Source organism: Lepidochelys kempii, chromosome 8 (genome assembly GCF_965140285.1).
Source record: "Lepidochelys kempii isolate rLepKem1 chromosome 8, rLepKem1.hap1, whole genome shotgun sequence".
NCBI lineage: Eukaryota > Metazoa > Chordata > Testudines > Cheloniidae > Lepidochelys > Lepidochelys kempii.
Window position 1 is genome coordinate 5,773,975 of NC_136387.1, and position 16,637 is coordinate 5,790,611.

The 16,637-nt window shown below is 42.4% G+C and overlaps 1 protein-coding gene across 1 annotated transcript; it reads left to right on the plus strand.

Annotated features, from left to right (window-relative positions):
• The first annotated feature begins 3,016 nt into the window (after positions 1-3,016).
• Positions 3,017-15,612, plus strand: NMUR2 (neuromedin U receptor 2). Its single transcript, XM_073358118.1, has 4 exons — positions 3,017-3,736; positions 10,815-10,899; positions 12,590-12,715; positions 15,353-15,612. The coding sequence occupies exons 1-4, from the start codon at positions 3,017-3,019 to the stop codon at positions 15,610-15,612; spliced, it is 1,191 nt and encodes a 396-aa protein (XP_073214219.1).
• Positions 15,613-16,637: the final 1,025 nt, after the last annotated feature.

Sequence of the window (16,637 nt, forward strand, 5' to 3'; positions counted from 1 at the left end):
TTCTGGAAATCTAAGTAAACTATGTCCACTGGATCCCCCTTGTCCACATGTTTGTTGACCCCCTCAAAGAACTCTAATAGATTGGTAAGACAAAATCTCCCTTTACAGAAACCGTGTTGACTTTTGCGCAACAATTTATGTTCTTCTATGTGTCTGACAATTTTATTCTTGACTATTGTTTCAACTAACTTGCCCGGTACTGACGTTAGACTTACCAGTCCATAATTGCCAGGATCACCTCTAGAGCCCTTCTTAAATATTGATGTTACATTAGCTGTCTTCCAGTCATTGGGCATTGTAGCTGATTTAAAGGACAGTTACAAACCATAGATAATAATTCCGCAATTTCACATTTGAGTTCTTTCAGAACTCTTGGGTGAATGCCATCTGGTCCCGGTGACTTGTTACTGTTAAGTTTCTCAATTAATTCCAAAACCTCCTCTAGTGACACTTCAATCTGTAACAATTCCTCAGGTTTGTCACCTATAGAAGACGGCTCAGGTTTGGGAATCTCCCTAACATCCTCAGCCGTGAAGACTGAAGCAAAGAATTCATTTAGTTTCTCTGCGATGACTTTATCGTCTTTAAGTGCTCCTTTTGTACCTTGATCGTCCAGGGGCCCCCCTGGTTGTTTAGCAGGTTTCCTGCTTCTGATGTGCTTAAAAAACATTTTGTTATTACCTTTTGAGTTTTTGGCTCGCTGTTCTTCAAACTCCTTTTTGGCTTTTCTTATTACGTTTTTACATTTAATTTGGCAGCGTTTATGCTCCTTTCTGTTTACCTCGCTAGGATTTTACTTTACTTTACTTTGTCTATTTCTGTCTATTCCTATAAGAAAATGTATAGTCCAGTGAAGTAACACTAAGTTGAGGATAAAGTGAATCCTTAAACAATTTACTGTATGAAACTGCCTTACTTTCTGGAGATTTCTGCCTTTTAAGCTAGCACATTTGTTGACTAAGATTTCATTTTACTTTTAAGATTTTTGGTTCTACTGTAACCATGTTGTAGCTTGACCAGGTTGCTATACACTAGTTTAGCTACTTAATCATCACTTCTTGCATTTTTCTAGATTTTAGCAGATTACCAAATTCAGTTCTAAAATGGGAAAGCAATGAAAGATTATCTTTAATGGCGGACAAGAACTGAATAGCAATGAGGGATGTTGGCCATTTGTTAATGTGCTTTCACAAATAATGTATTGTGCATGTCTTATATTTTAAGAGTATGTATAGTTCAAAAGTCACATTGCACTGTTAGGAGGCCCAGTGACCAAATGTACTAGAACATCACCTCTGAACCTTTATTGAGATCTGGCTTTAATCAAACAAGTTTCATCAGCCTACTGGATAGCCAGGCTACAAAATCACAGCACCAACTATAATATAGAAAGATTGGCAGTGTTGGTTCAACAAAGGCGAAAGACCAGACTAGCTGGTCTGGACTGAAGTGCATTGGTTAGGGTTGTGTGAAGAGGCTTGCACAAACCTTTCTACTTTATATTGCTGGTCAGTCTTTAACCAGTCGTCAGTGTCTCACTTTTATAAGCACGATCATTCACCCAAAAACTAAAATAAAAACCATCTAATCTTATTCCTTGATCATCAAGTCCTTGAGAGTGTCACGCTGCAAATTCTTCATTGAATTGTGAATTTCACCCATATTCTTTTTTGGTGGGTCACATCAAAATGGCAGCTTTCAGTGTTTTTTAAATGTACAATCCAGAAAACATTCTTCATCTGCTCATAAGGATCTGATAACATTCTTTATCAGAAGCCAGGTCACATATTGGATCACAACAACTTATCAGTTTCCACATAGCTTTTTTCTACTCCCGGGTTCCAACCAATTAAACTTACTGCATTACAGAAGGATAATTCTAACTACTATGTTTATTGTTCATTTGTTTGTTTGTTTTGAAGCAATGCCTGTGTTATGCTAATTCAGTACGGAATTGAAAATTAATTAAGAGACAATTGATCTCATGTGATACTGTCATGCACTCAGGAAGGTGTATTCCGTGGCACATGTAAACACATCTGCAGGAGGCTTGTTACTGTGAAGAAATCAAGAGGTGGTATGAATTGACAGGGATAAAGTGTGAACTGGTTAGAGCCATCCAACAGAAGTCAGACCAGCAAGTACCAAAAATCTCCTCAAAAAAGAAACAGGCCAAATTGCTTCTGACAAGACAGGATCAGCATCCAAACTAGGCTCCTAGAAACGAAATGTTGTCTCTCAAAATGCTAGTGCCCAAAAATACCTAATATTAATAACAAGGACGAATACAATCCTTTGCTGGTACCAAGCAAAACAATTTCATAACTTAACAAAAATGCAAGCATGAAAAAGCAAGGTTGACTAATTCTAGCTGTTGAACTACAAAAGCAGATCTCTATCGAGAGAAAATCAGTCTATTTGCTATTGCTCGTTGCCATAAAAAGCAGATTATTAAAATCAATAGTGACTTAGAAATCTGTCCCTGGAAAAAACAACAATTTTTCTCTGTAGCTTCCAGCTGGAAGTAGCTTTAGCATAACTTTGTAAAAGCTTTTAGACTGAGCTTGCAATGCCTGGTCTCTCATACTGTGACAAGAACAAGCATCTTGCAGCTGGTCTCGCAGCCAATATTTCAGAGTCACAGTTCTATTCACTCCACATTTCTAATTCAGCAAATGCATCAGCCGGGGCAGCTGATATGAGTAGCCAGGACCTCCTTTATTATCATATAATCTGATGCATATAGTTGGCCAATGACTATGTGTGAAAGGAGGGGCTTTCTGTCTAAGGACGCCTCATAGCTGTTAGAACAGCAAAACCTCAACGGAGTCCAGCCGTACACATTCACTTATGTATCTCTCTGTGTCTTTGTGCTGTCAGGTCTGGCAGGACATCTCTGTGTGTCTCTCTCTCTTCCTTTTTCTGTTTCTAGCAGTGAGCAAATTGCAACAGGCAAGCCTTAGCTAGCCTGAGTAAGGCTGGATCTGAGTAGAGATACTTCCCAGCAGAACCAACAATGGACTGGATCACTAATGTCTCATGGTTTGATCACCTATCTGCAAAGGAGGAAGTTTTCAGGAGCTATTTAAACAGCACCGAGGACTATCTATCCTTTTTATGTGGACCCAAGCGGAGCCCTCTGTTCTTGCCCATGACTTTGGTGTATGCCTTGATTTTTGTGGTTGGGGTGATGGGCAACCTTTTAGTTTGCCTAGTGATCCTTAAGCACAGGAACATGAAAACTCCTTCCAACTACTATCTCTTCAGCCTGGCCATTTCAGACCTGCTGGTGCTGCTCTTTGGGATGCCCCTGGAGGTCTACGAAATGTGGAGCAACTACCCCTTCCTGTTCGGCCCTGTGGGGTGCTACTTCAAGACAGCCCTCTTTGAGACTGTATGCTTTGCCTCTATCCTGAGCATGACCACGCTCAGTGTAGAGAGATACATAGCCATCCTCCATCCTTTCCGAGCCAAGCTGGACAGCACCAGGAAGCGTGCTCTGAGGATTATCATCGTGCTCTGGATCCTCTCGGTCCTCTTCTCTCTGCCCAATACCAGCACCCATGGCATCATGCTGCAGTACTTCCCCAATGGCACGCTGGTCCCTGGCTCAGCTACCTGCACCGTGGTCAGGCCCATGTGGATCTACAACTGTATCATCCAGGTCACTTCCTTCCTCTTTTATGTGTTGCCCATGGCTGTCATTAGTGTGCTGTACTACCTGATGGGGCTGAAAGTAAGTCCAAATTCAACTGTGTTCCTTCCTTGTGTCTTTCCATCACTCGACAAGGGAAACCATTTCAGGTGGTAGCCCCAGGAAACAGTGTGCCAAATTCATCCCTCGTGTAACACCAGTGTAGAGTTAAAACGGCTACCCAGGGGATAAATTTGGCCCAATATATTTTAAGTGTTGTTGTTTTAGGTCTCAGTTGCAGTTTACTCTAATCTGTCTTCATTCTCTTCCTCCTCCATTTCCAACCCCTCTGCCCATTTCTACATTTTTCAACAAACGCAAGATCCAGACTGAAAGGAAACCGTAAAAAGAATAAAAAGGAGGGTGACTGTAGTGACTGGATCTCATGCATTATTTGCCTCTCCCCCTCTTGTGGCTTTAGAATTTCCACTGCAGCTTTGCTCTCCGACACAGGCAGGCAGTAAGTGTGGAAAGAAAAGGATTACAGCCGATAGTCTTTAATTAAAAATTCACATGCAAACGGCCACAAATCGATATGCTGCTCTACTACTGCAGACGGCACATTCAGCAAATGATTTCTTTTCAGTGAGTGGATTTCTAGGGAGACCCACATTCTGCTAGTATTTCACATCTATACTCCCTCCAGACACTAGAATTGCTTGTGAATGAACATCATTATGTGAAGATTGGGCAGGAGGGAACAACCTATGCCTTACTGTACTAATGCACCTTTATTCACCGCAACAGCTATGAAATACACTGCTATTAATATTGGGTGGCTGTATTCTTTTTTTCTGTTTTTTTTTTAATATAATTAATAAACCTGAATGTAACTTTGGCTGTAAGGCAGGAATAACTAGCTTTGCTGACTTGCACAGAAAACATGGGGAGGCACATGGATGTACGGACCACGACACTAATCGTACTAAGAACAAGAATCAGCAGTCGAATTATTGTTGCCCCGTTAATACATACCCTCAGCTATTGACTGTTTAGTGTCACTTAAAGGGGGGAGAAAAGACTTGCTTGCAGTGTCAATGACAATCTATGATGAGAAATAGCCTAAAAGTTATAGCAAACAGCAGGTCTTTGAAGGGGCGAATGGGTTAAACTTCTGCAAAACTGCAATTTAGCGCCTATTGTGGGGTCTTTGCACAGTTTCACTCGGTATCTTTAGCTGCACTTCAGGGCACGCTGCACACTATTTCCTGTTTTCTGGATAGTGTAACAGCTGAAAATCTTAAAACGAGGAATGAAAAGCCTTTGGTTCACGTAAAGAACTGCGGCTACTCGCCATTGCCCCAGACATTCCAAGTCATCATTCAAAGCACAGCTCACACGCACAGATTTATGGATGCTCCCAATGCTCTATTCTGTTCAGTCTCTACATCGTAAGGGCTGGGTGTCCATTCAATTATGCCTATTTCCTCTGCTTTAGGCTCGTAATACACCGCTCCATTTTAAGCCACATCTATCCCTGGCGCAGAGCAATTGGCTTCAACGCAAGTTATGTCAGGGCAGAATGTTTCATTTTTAAATGAAGGGGACTGACAAAACGATCCAGTCAGATCATTTTCAGGCATCAACAATTTACATCTAGTCAGTGATGAGCATGAAATCAGTTAATAAATCCGAGTGCCCCCTTCTGAGCATCGTGTGCTTTCGGTAATGCTGAAGTGAAAAATTTCAGCGTTGACCCTGGAGCATAGCTCAGGCAATTGTGAGGGGGAAGTTTCCTTTCAGTTCGGAGAGTCCCAGCCAGTGCTCTGAAAGAGGGAGAACTGGGGAGTCCAGTTGGTTCCCTCAGCGCTGCCCAAACCCTAAATGGTAAGGAATACCCTGCAATATTGCATTGCAGGAAGAAAGAATGACCCATGAAGAAGCAGCTCAGTAAATCCACAGCAGGGTTGAAAATTGGCAAGTGTCCTGCAAAGTGGACAACTGTATTTAAAGTAAAAAGTACCTCTCTTCTTCACTGTGAAACACCTGTCCCATAGAACTCCTCCTGCCCCGTCGGCCTGGTTACCTCTACTGCCTGGTTTTGATTTCCAGCCTGGGTTGCTAACGTTCATGCTACAGAGAGCTCTATCCCTTGTGGGGAAAGAAAAAGCAGCCGTCACTTAGGGTCCAGTCTTTCAAGGTGCTGAGTATCTCCTTCACAATGCAGTGTGCCCTCAACACAGCCACTTGCAGGATTGATCCCTTGCTGAATGGCACACTGGCTCAGTAGGGAACCTGTCCAGGCTGCTCTAGCCAGATGGCTTTTGAGTGCAACTGGTAGCTGGAAGGATGAGGAGGCGAGACTGTCAAAGCAGGAGGTAGGATGGGAGCATCGGTAGGGAACTGACAAATACAGACTGGAGCCACTTGAAAAGAAAAATCTCTGCTGTACAAGGCATTCACTCGAGGTCCCTGCCTTTCAGACTAATGGAACACCAACAGCGGCTCCAGCACGCTGTACCTTCCAATTCTGTGGTGTTGCTAAAAGTATTAGGCCTGTATTGAGCCATTTATTTTTAACTGGAAATCTCCATTGAAATCAAGGGGGATTTCTGCTTATACATTGATGGCAAAATTCACTGGAGATAAATACACACACAAAGACAGCTGTGTGTGTTCTGGACGGCTCTGGTGATTGGTGAGGGCATAGCAAACCTTTTGCTTCTGCTTTGCCTGTTCGAATTCTGTGCAGGTCAGTAGTCGCTGAAAGTTATTGTCGTCCGATGATTGATGTCATGGAAAATAGGTTCAAAACCTCAAAAATTCTCATGGGACAGGAAAGCTGTTTCCCACCCCGCCCTTCTCAGATGCTGTAATGACAGTGGCTATATAAGTAACTTTACATTGGTTAAATTGGTTAGTCTCTAAGGTGCCACAAGTCCTCCTTTTCTTTTTGCGGATACAGACTAACACGGCTGTTACTCTGAAACTTTACAGACAACACCATTGATATACCTGAGGGGATCAACCCATTCTGAGGTAACGACATAACGCCGATGTGATCACCAAACCTCTCTGTGGGAACACATTCCAGGATTCAGTCCCTGATGCCCATGTCCTTCAAACAGCATGCTGGGAAATGATGTCAGGAGATCAGTGCCATGGCGAGTCCGGTCACCTTACCGCTTGTCCTGGACCTGATCACGCAGGATCACGGCCGCCTCTGGCACCCGAAACTAGAGTCGCTCCTCCTCACAGCACGGATGCTCCAGGGCTGATGGCCATGGAACTGTCCTGTTCTGATCTAGTCAGTTATCTGATGCTTCAGTTATCTGATGCATATTGTTTGCAAAACATTTTTGCAGGTTTCATTGCCTAAATAATTTGGTGAATATAAATCATTCAACCAGCGCTATAAGCTGAGCAAATCATGGCGGGAGGGTTTGAATAGCTTATTGTGGGGTGGGGGGGGGAAATCCCACCATCTATTAGCAGAGCAATCAGGGTGACAGAATAACTCTCACATCACAAGACAGTGTCCCTGTCTGAGAATATCCCATGACTGAAGAGACACATTGGGCCTAGGAGGCATTCCCCTGTTCCCATGGATGCCAGTCCTCTGCCACCCCTAGCCCCTAGAGAAGGTTGACTGAGAAGCCCCCATCTGGACCCTGTCTCTCCCCATCATGGTAGCTATAAACCCTCAAGAGAATCAGACAGTGGGCTGTATAGTGGCCCATGAAGATCTCCGTTTTTATAAAGTCACCCACAGAACAAAAAATGTGGAGAATTACTGTTACTAATCTTGTCCTGAGGAAACCATCACTAGAGGGAGAGGATAGGTCTGTTTCCATGCTTATCCGATCCCTGACCCTTTCGTTGATACCACCAATTGCTGTTGTGAGAAACAAGGTGGGTGAGGTAATAGCTTTTATTGGACCAGCCTCTGTTGGTGGAAGGTACATGCTTTCGAGCTCCACAGAGCTCTTCTTCCTTCCCCAGCTCTCTAATGTCCTGAGATCAACACAGCTACAACACTGCCAGTCGCTGTTGTGACATCTGTCCACCGGAAATCAAACTCCGCGCACCCAATTCACATCAGACTGGTGCTCCTAGACGCCATGTTGAAGGATTGTTTTATTATTGCATAGACAGGCAGGCAAAGCTATCAAGCTTCTCATCAGATGACAACAACTTTTGGTTACTACTAACTTGGGTCAGACCTGAGCCAGTGACCTACAGAAGAATGGTTCCAGTGGGCTTGTAACAGAGGGCAGAATTTCACACTATAACCTTTGCTGCCTTGTAGAACATACTCCAATACAGAAATATCTGACTAACTCCCCATTTCCGGCTTCTTGCTCCACACCTCTTTTATTTTCTCAGAGCACATATGTGGAATCCATTTTCAGACAGCTGAGCTAATCTCACACATGGTTCATTGCATTGAATGTTAGCATTGACATGAAGATGACAAGAATGCATGCAAAAGCCCCTACTCTAGCTAGCTAGTCATTCCTGAGGCACCCATCACTGCATTTTCTCCCCCTTGATGGCCCAGTTTGGCCTTCTCTTTGATCCTGCCACCACAACGCAGTGTTTACTGGAGAGTCTGAAGATCAGCCATCACGGTGCTATCAAAGCCACTGCAGAGAAGAAACCTCCCTCCCCCCATTTCTATGGTTTATTACTCTGTCATAGCAATACGTTCTCTATAGCTTTCGAGCATTCTTAGAATGAATAGCTGTTGAGACTGAAAAATCACTGAAGGGAAGCTAAAGCTTTTAATCAATCTAAGCAAACATTTGTTAATGTTTACATATGTTACGTATCAACCAAATTTATTCCTCAAACAACTTCGATTATGAGTAAAAATGGCAAAGAAAATAATGAGAAATATGGGAAAGCTAAGTTGCCTTGTAGTTGCATGAAATATTATCTATTTTCTTCCCAAGTGTGAGTCCTGCCTTATAATTGATCAACATAAAACCATGCCTGACCTTTATCACAGTTAAAACACTCTTGAAAAATGTATAAGATGTAATTAATCATAAAACATGAAACAGAAAACTAAAATGGAACAAAACGATGAAATATCCTCTTCTCACGGGAATATTTTATTTGTTCTGTTATTTTTGGCTTCTGTCTCTATTCATCTATTGTAATAAAAGCTTAACTGCCATTCTGCAGGTATTGAAAAATTGTCACTAAAAAAATTGGCTGAATAGTCAACAATTAAAATAAAAATGTCTGGGCCCCAATTAAATGGTCTCTACAGATGATTCCAGCTATAGCTGGTTGAAAGTTTTTTGACAAAATACTTTTCTGCCAGAAGACGCTGTTTTGTCAGAATCAAAACATTTCACGGGAACAGCTTAATTTCAATTAAATTTTCTATGGGAAAGTATTGAAAGGAATTGTTTAAACTTTCTCTTTTTGTACCATTTTGTTTAATTTTGTTTCAAGTGTTATATTTTATACATTTTAGTAACATAAATATAATATATTTTATATTATAGTGTTTCAATATTCGTAACATGAAACATTTGACCTTAGTGAAAGGAAACATTTTGACATTATCAAAATCACACAAATGAAAGATTCAGCATTATCAGACCAAATGTTCTGGTATTTCTGAATTTAAATTATTTGAATTTTCTGTTCTGGGAGAAATTTAGAAATTGATAGTTTTTCTTCTAATTTGGAAAGGAAACAAATTTCAAAATGTTGGAATTGCCCATGAGACAGAAATTACATTTTGCCAACCCACTTTAGTTCCAGATAAAATCACATCAAAAGTGAGTTTCCCTCTGATTGACCAGTTAATGGCCTGTTCATCATTAAACCACCTGATCTCAACTCTAGCTCATCAGGAAAGCACTCCAGTAAATATTAGATTATCAAGAGTTAATTGGAATTAACTTTAATCTCACTAGTCATTTTAGTCTGGAGTAGGGAGAGATAACAAGTTGTCTCTGTTTGTTTTATCACCCTGTTTTTGTTGTTTAAAGGCCCAGGGAAATCAGCACCGAAAGTATTAACTTTTTTTGTTGTAATAGATTGGTGTGTGTTTGAATCTAGGCATGTGCTGCAATAGTGTTCTCTGCTTGATGGAATATAAGGATTCGACTCATCAAATTAACTCCAAGCAAATTAGCCTAAGCAGTTAGGGTTTGATTCAAAACCCATTGAAGTCTATAAGTATCTTTCCTTGGAGTCCTTTCAATCAAGCCCCTAGTCAGTATTTTCGGATCACAGGGATTTTAGATGATTGCATTGGACCTAGGAATAAAATAGTAGTGGATATTTTGCAGGAAGACAAAAACAAAGCTGAATTTTAGTAGCTTTATAGCCCAAATCTGACTCTACATCAGTCAATGAGAGTTTTGGTGGTTGTTGTTTTTTCAGACTGACTTAGAAGCATACTTTGGATGTACATTATTTGGGATCCAGAAAATCTATTTGTTTTTAACCTAAATTTTCACTAAAACATTGTTTTGGCCAGATTAGAAGTGGGAAAACCCCAGAACCTTTTATCTGAACCTTTCGCAAAAAACCAAACCAAACCAGCACATTTTTGCAAAGCCAAATACCTTGATTTGCCTGTTCTAGTAATGGAATAAAACTAAATCCTTTTATCGGACAAGTCATATCCTTATTCTGAGCTTTCCTGGTTCAGATCAGACGGAACCTGGCTCCAAACTACCCTGGATTTAAGGTTGATATTAGCAAAACCCAAACCAAACTGGCAATATTTGTAAAAGCAAAAAACTGCTCCTTGGCCTCTCTTCCACGGTCTCCAGAGTGTCACTCCAGGACCAGCACGACAGTCAGGTAAAACAAAATGATTGTCCAAATATACAACATCTCTTCTTCACTATAGGCATGCCTGAAATCACTAACTTGCATAATGACAGGTTTCAGAGTAGCAGCCATGTTAGTACTTGGTGCCACAAGTACTCCTGTTCTTTTTGAAATCACTTAAGCCTTCCTTCAAAGGCAGGTTGAACTCAGTTAATGTCCTTTCTAAACCACGAATAGGTGGCACCCTAGAGCAAGATTTACTTAACTTTGCCAGACCAGCTTACCATAGAATTGGCATGGCGAATTCTTAGTGTGGCCAGTCGGAGTGCTTCAGAGGAAATCACATTGTTTCTTTCCCTCTTTTTCCCCTGGCCAGCTGAGAGGAGAGAAATCTTTGGCAGTTGACGAAATGGCTGTGAATATTCAGAGACCCTGCAGAAAATCAGTCACCAAGATGCTGCGTAAGTAATTGGTCCTTTTTTCCTATGTATTATTTAACATGGGGAAGAAGGTGCAGAAAAGTCTGGGTTTAATTCACAGGCGAAATAGGTTTGATGAACAGTTCAAGTTAACTACAAACAACCCCTTCCCTCATTAGCCCCCATTGGATATCTCTGATCCAGAAAAGCTGAGCTGGGGGCTTATAGACCATGGGACTGATGTTCCTTGGGATATACATGTGGGGTTCCATGCCTGGATTAGTAGGGGGATTTTCCCATCACGGTTAAGGTGCATTAGCAGCCATGTGTTCAAGAAGCTTGCCCAGCCGCGCCCTGTGTTATATTAAGCTCTAACCTATGCTATTAGCCGTGTGTGACTGATCCTTCATTGCCCTGATGAGTGCTAAAATTCACTATTGTCCCCCTTCCAGCAATTGCAAACTTCTGAAACAATAAGTAAATACATACATGTTGTCTATATATATAAACCCTCCAGATGCAGGTTGGTGACTGTCTGTTGGACAGGCACTGCCTCCCCTGGCATCGTGTGCTGGACTTTTCTAAAGAAAGCTCTTGCCAATCTACATCCATCATTTACTCTTGATTTCACTTATCCCAACTTCTATCAGGGTCCTCAATGTTTCATGGCAAGATGTGGAGCCCCATGCAAGTCTACCACTTGAGCATCTGAACTCCAACAGCCTTGAAAGCACAAACGTCACTCCCTAACTTTGGGCTGTCTTTAAAACATACTCAGCCATCCACCGCTACGAGGCAGGCCCGGCAATCGGAACAGGAACTACCCAAGAAACCTAAACCACGCAACACATTTCAGGAAATAGCATCTTCCTGTCAGAAGGCTTTGAGACAACTTTAACTGAGCATTTGAAACCTGGCCCTGGTATTCTGAATTTGGATGGCATTTCTTTCCTATCTATCTGCAACACCGATAAAGTGAGCTGTAGCTCACGAAAGCTTATGCTCAAATAAATTGGTTAGTCTCTAAGGTGCCACAAAGACTCCTTTTCTTTTTGCGAATACAGACTAACACGGCTGTTACTCTGAAACCAGTTAGTCTGTGACAGCAGGCTAAGATGACTGAGTAATCAAGCTGGTGAGGAGGGAAAAGGGGCAAATCCTTAACCTGTTTGGTGCTGGTCAGCGTACCATGGCTCTGAATGGATGCAACCCAGTCTGAAAATCAGAGGACAATCCCTTGGGTCTGACTCCCGACCCTGCAAGTTACAAGCAGTGCCCCCTGGAAATTAGTCCTGAGCCGTGATCTTTGCTTTTGCACTGAGAGAGGGTGACAGCTCAAGAGGCCATCAAGTAAAAGCCACACTGATAGCATGAATCCTGCTAGGTCCTCCAAAGTTTGCTCAGGATGAAGTGCCATATAAGCTAAAAACGACCTGGCTATTATCAGCTCCACTAGAAATTTATCAGTGTATTTTAAAAAATCAATGTTTGCTGAATGCAGACCAGAGAGAAATGGATTGGAAATTTTTTTCAGTCTGAAGTTAATTTTGCAGAGAGCATGGCAGACAGCAGAGGGAAAAGCAAAGCTTATGTACCAGCTGAGATTCCCACTGGACAAATGCTCGGAGCCACCGGGGACTTTTCATCCTGCTTACTGAATCCGACTCAATAAATGCAAAGTAACAGGCCATATACTTCTGTAATTCTTTCTCTTTTCCTTTCTCCAAATCAGTTGTTCTAGTGATGGTATTTGCCATATGCTGGGCCCCATTTCACATCGATCGACTCTTCTTCAGTTTTGTTGTGGTCTGGACTGAGCCGTTGGCCAATGTGTTCAACCTGATCCATGTGGTGTCAGGTAACTGTCTTTAACAGGGTTTGCTAATCAGTAGAGCTGGGGGAAAGAATATTTGTGAATAGGGTTTTTTTCAGGCAACCTGTGAGTAAATTATTCAGAAACACAGTATATTGATACTCAAATGTTATTCCTCGATTATTAGAGAGACAAGGTGGGGGAGGTGATATCTTTTATTGGACCTACCTCTGTTGGTGAGAGAGAGACATTTTCCAGCTACACAGGTCTTTTTCTTTTTCTTCAGACCTAAAGAAGAGCCCTGTGTCGATCAAAAGGTTGTCTCTTTCACCAACAGAAGTTGATCCAATAAAAGATATTACCTGACCCACTTTGTCTCTCAAAAATCCCAGGAACAAAACAGCTAGAATTCTGCAAACGTTCCTCAATTATATTATTCAGAGTTGTTTCCAGTGTCTCCATTAAATAGATTATGATATTTTATATGATAAGCTTTTTGGGGGTGGGGGGCAAAGATAGCATCTCGACTTGTTTCTGTGAAACACCTAACACCCATTTGAATGCAAAAATATAATAAAGTCAGGCATGATGTAACATATGGGGATAAGAAATAAATAAAATTGGGGAAGGTGAAAGGAAGGACAAGGGTAGCAATAATACAAACGCATGGTTGTTCTCTTGAACCAAGTCTGCATCCAGATGCTTCTATTAAATGTTTTTTTCTTGCATTAAGGGTACTGAATTAGTTCACTTTATGTAGCCAGTATAAAAAATGAGAGACGAATATTATGGCCCATACTTTGTTCTCAGTTAACGGATGTAAAATTGGAATGACTCCATTAAGCGTGGATGTACAGTGGTATAGCAGAGCAGAATTTGGACCCATATATTACAAGATATCATAGAGTCATAGAGTTTAAGGCCAGAAAGGACCACCAGATCATCCAGTCTGACCTGCTGTTTAGCACAGGCCACCAACAACAACCAGCCACCCACACCCAACAACCAATATTAGACCAAAGTATGACAGCCCGCAGGAGACTAGGCTGTTATGTGCCACAGGCAGAGCACAAGAAGGACCAAGTGAGATACACCTGGCAAATGATAACCACCCACAAGCTGCAGAGGAAGGCAAAAAAACCCAACCCTCAAGGTCACTGCCAATCTGACCTAGGAGAAAATTCCTTCCCAACCCCACTTATGGGGATCAGTTAGACCTTGAGCATATGAGCAAGAATCAGCCAGCCAAGCTCCTAAGAGAGGGAGTGCTCAGTGCCACCTTAGAGCCCTGGCCCTGGCCCTCTCCATCCAATCTTCCATCTTCAGCCATGGCCATCCCTGATGCTTCTGTGCAAGGAGATAAAAAACCCTCCCAGAATACATTGGTGCAATATAATATCAGTGCAATCAGACCCATTTATACCCCCAAATGCTTGAGTTTGCCCATGTGTTGCTTGTCAGAAAGATTCAGGGCTACACTTATTTACACAAATGAGAGTAAGGGTTGTACAATTGGGCTCACAAAGCGTAATGGCCAAAGAGTAGTGGTGTGACCCAGCGGTATCTCCACTGAAGACCAGGCAGTTTCTCTGAATTTACACCAGTGAAACAGAGGGCAAAATTTGACTCTTAACAGTTAGATTTTGCCTAGTGATCTTCCCACTGAAAGGGATGTCTAAAAAATACGTGCTGTCAATGGGCCATATCTTCCCTCCCCTGTGTGCCTAGTGGCACTTCACCAAACACACCCAAATTATACCTTAGCCAACAGGCCACAGTGGGTACACCCCATTAGAAAACAAGGAGTGGAAAATGCTAATCAGGGAGTGCAGCTGAAAAACATAGCGGTGTTGCATGATCTACTTAGCTCTGAATCTGCCAACAGCACAGCGGAGGTGCAAAGTAAGGCAACAGAGCCCTGCTGTCAAATATACCTCCCGACAGTCATTAGTTCCCAGAACATGCAGTACAAAACAATACCATGCAATCAACCTCCACTAGCAGTGGGGCTCGTTCCTGAATTTCAGCAGGACATTCCTTGCAAAGTGTCTCCGGGTCTGATAGCTACTGTTGGGGATTGTGTTTAATCTAAAAATGGAACTAAAATTCCTGAAACGTCCAGGATGCTGCTGGTTGTTTGAGTACTCACAAAAGATGAAAACTAGGATACCGCAAATCACAGTGAGCCAAAGTCAGTGCTTTGAACGCATTAAAATATTCACCAATCAATGCTGTTGCTATTCAACCAGCTCTGATGTATACATGGTAACAAACTTTCTCCTGGAGGATTTCTCAGCCAAGCCATGAATCTGATCAAAACTACAGACTTTACATTCTCCCCCAGCTGAGGTTTATGACTAAGGATTACCATTACTGTCAGCAAGAACATTACAAGAACTAGTTTCTTCAAGGGAGGAATGATCTTAGCCTGCTACGGGAAAAGTTAGATGTGGTTCCAAAGTGGAAATTAGGTGGCCAACACAGATTCACCATTGATGTTGGTTTATCAGGAGACTTCCTTCATTGTTCAGATTCCCCTTCCTCCATTGGTCTGATCTTATTGTTTTCTAGAGCCATTGGAGCTGTGTATCTCATTGTTACATTAAGAAGTAGAGACTCTCTCTTCGGAGCATATTCCACCCACTAATTAGCTGTCTCCCATGCTTTGATTTTCTCTCTTAGGTGTTTTCTTCTATCTGAGCTCCGCTGTGAATCCCATCATTTACAACCTGCTTTCCCGCCGTTTCAGAACGGCTTTCCTCAATGTGATCTCTCCCCGTTGCAGGCACTGGCCCTCCAAACACCCCGCCAGTGAGATTCCAGCCCAGCAGAGCATCTTCCTGGTGGGGGACCGCAATCTGGTGGACTGTGCTGAAGATGCGAGCTCCCTGTGCGTGCACAGAACATCTGTCTGTAGTTCTCATCTTTGTACTGGCCTATGACTTTATGTAGTGCTATGAGTGGGACAAAAGTCAATGAAAACCACTATTTTTCTTTAAAAAAAACCCTAATAATCAGGTGTCACAGGGTTTGGGGGTACAATCCAGACCAGTGAGGGGTTGTCACCTCTTCCCCAGTAGCCCTGGGTGCCTCACTATGCTTTGCTGCTGTAGCTCCCAACTTGGGCTGCTCACAACCAGCCTACCAGCATGCAAGTTGCACCCTCAGTGTCTGTGTGCTAGACAGCCCTGGTTCAGCAGCTCTGATCCTAGTAGCCTGTCTACAGTCCCACTAGCATCTTTGCTTTGACAAGTTTCCTATTTGCTAATGCCAAAGCTGACTTCAGCTTTGCTAAGTGTTGTGGGATGCTTGACATGGGTGGACAGAATTGTGGGAAAAGCATAATACATTCAGATAACATAACCTCCCAATGCTCATATATATGTATAATGTATATTACATTAATACCATGTGCATAATGTCAATTAATGTGGTGTATACTACACCTAACATATATGTATTTGCTAACATGTGGGAGGATGGGGGGGGGAAGTCCTTTCCCAGCTAGCTCCAGTACTAACACCATGAGTAAGGGGAGCAGGATTTCGCCTGAAGTATAAAAACAAATAAATTATTCACTCCAGCCACTCTGGGGCTTCAGAGGGGCTGGGAAGTTGCCTGGAATTGGCTGCTGATTTTCCTGGTGTGTGAAAATCTCTAGGTCAGATAAACCCAGCTCCGACAACATTCTTTTCCTGGCCTCCAGCACGCAGGACACATCCTGAGAGAATGGAGTGTGTTCACTAGTAAACTCAGCTGTTACAACAGCCCTTCAGTGTACTTAGAGCAGCTTCAGAGCTACTCTTGCTTATGCCCCAGAGACCATCCTCATGCACAGCCATCTCTGGACTGAGGGACCTTGGCCCAAAAGTGGCATAAAACTACCTTTAGTCTCCCTATCTTCTGAGCTGTCACAGAATCATAGACAATTAGGATTGGAAGAGACCTCAGGAGATCATACAGTCCA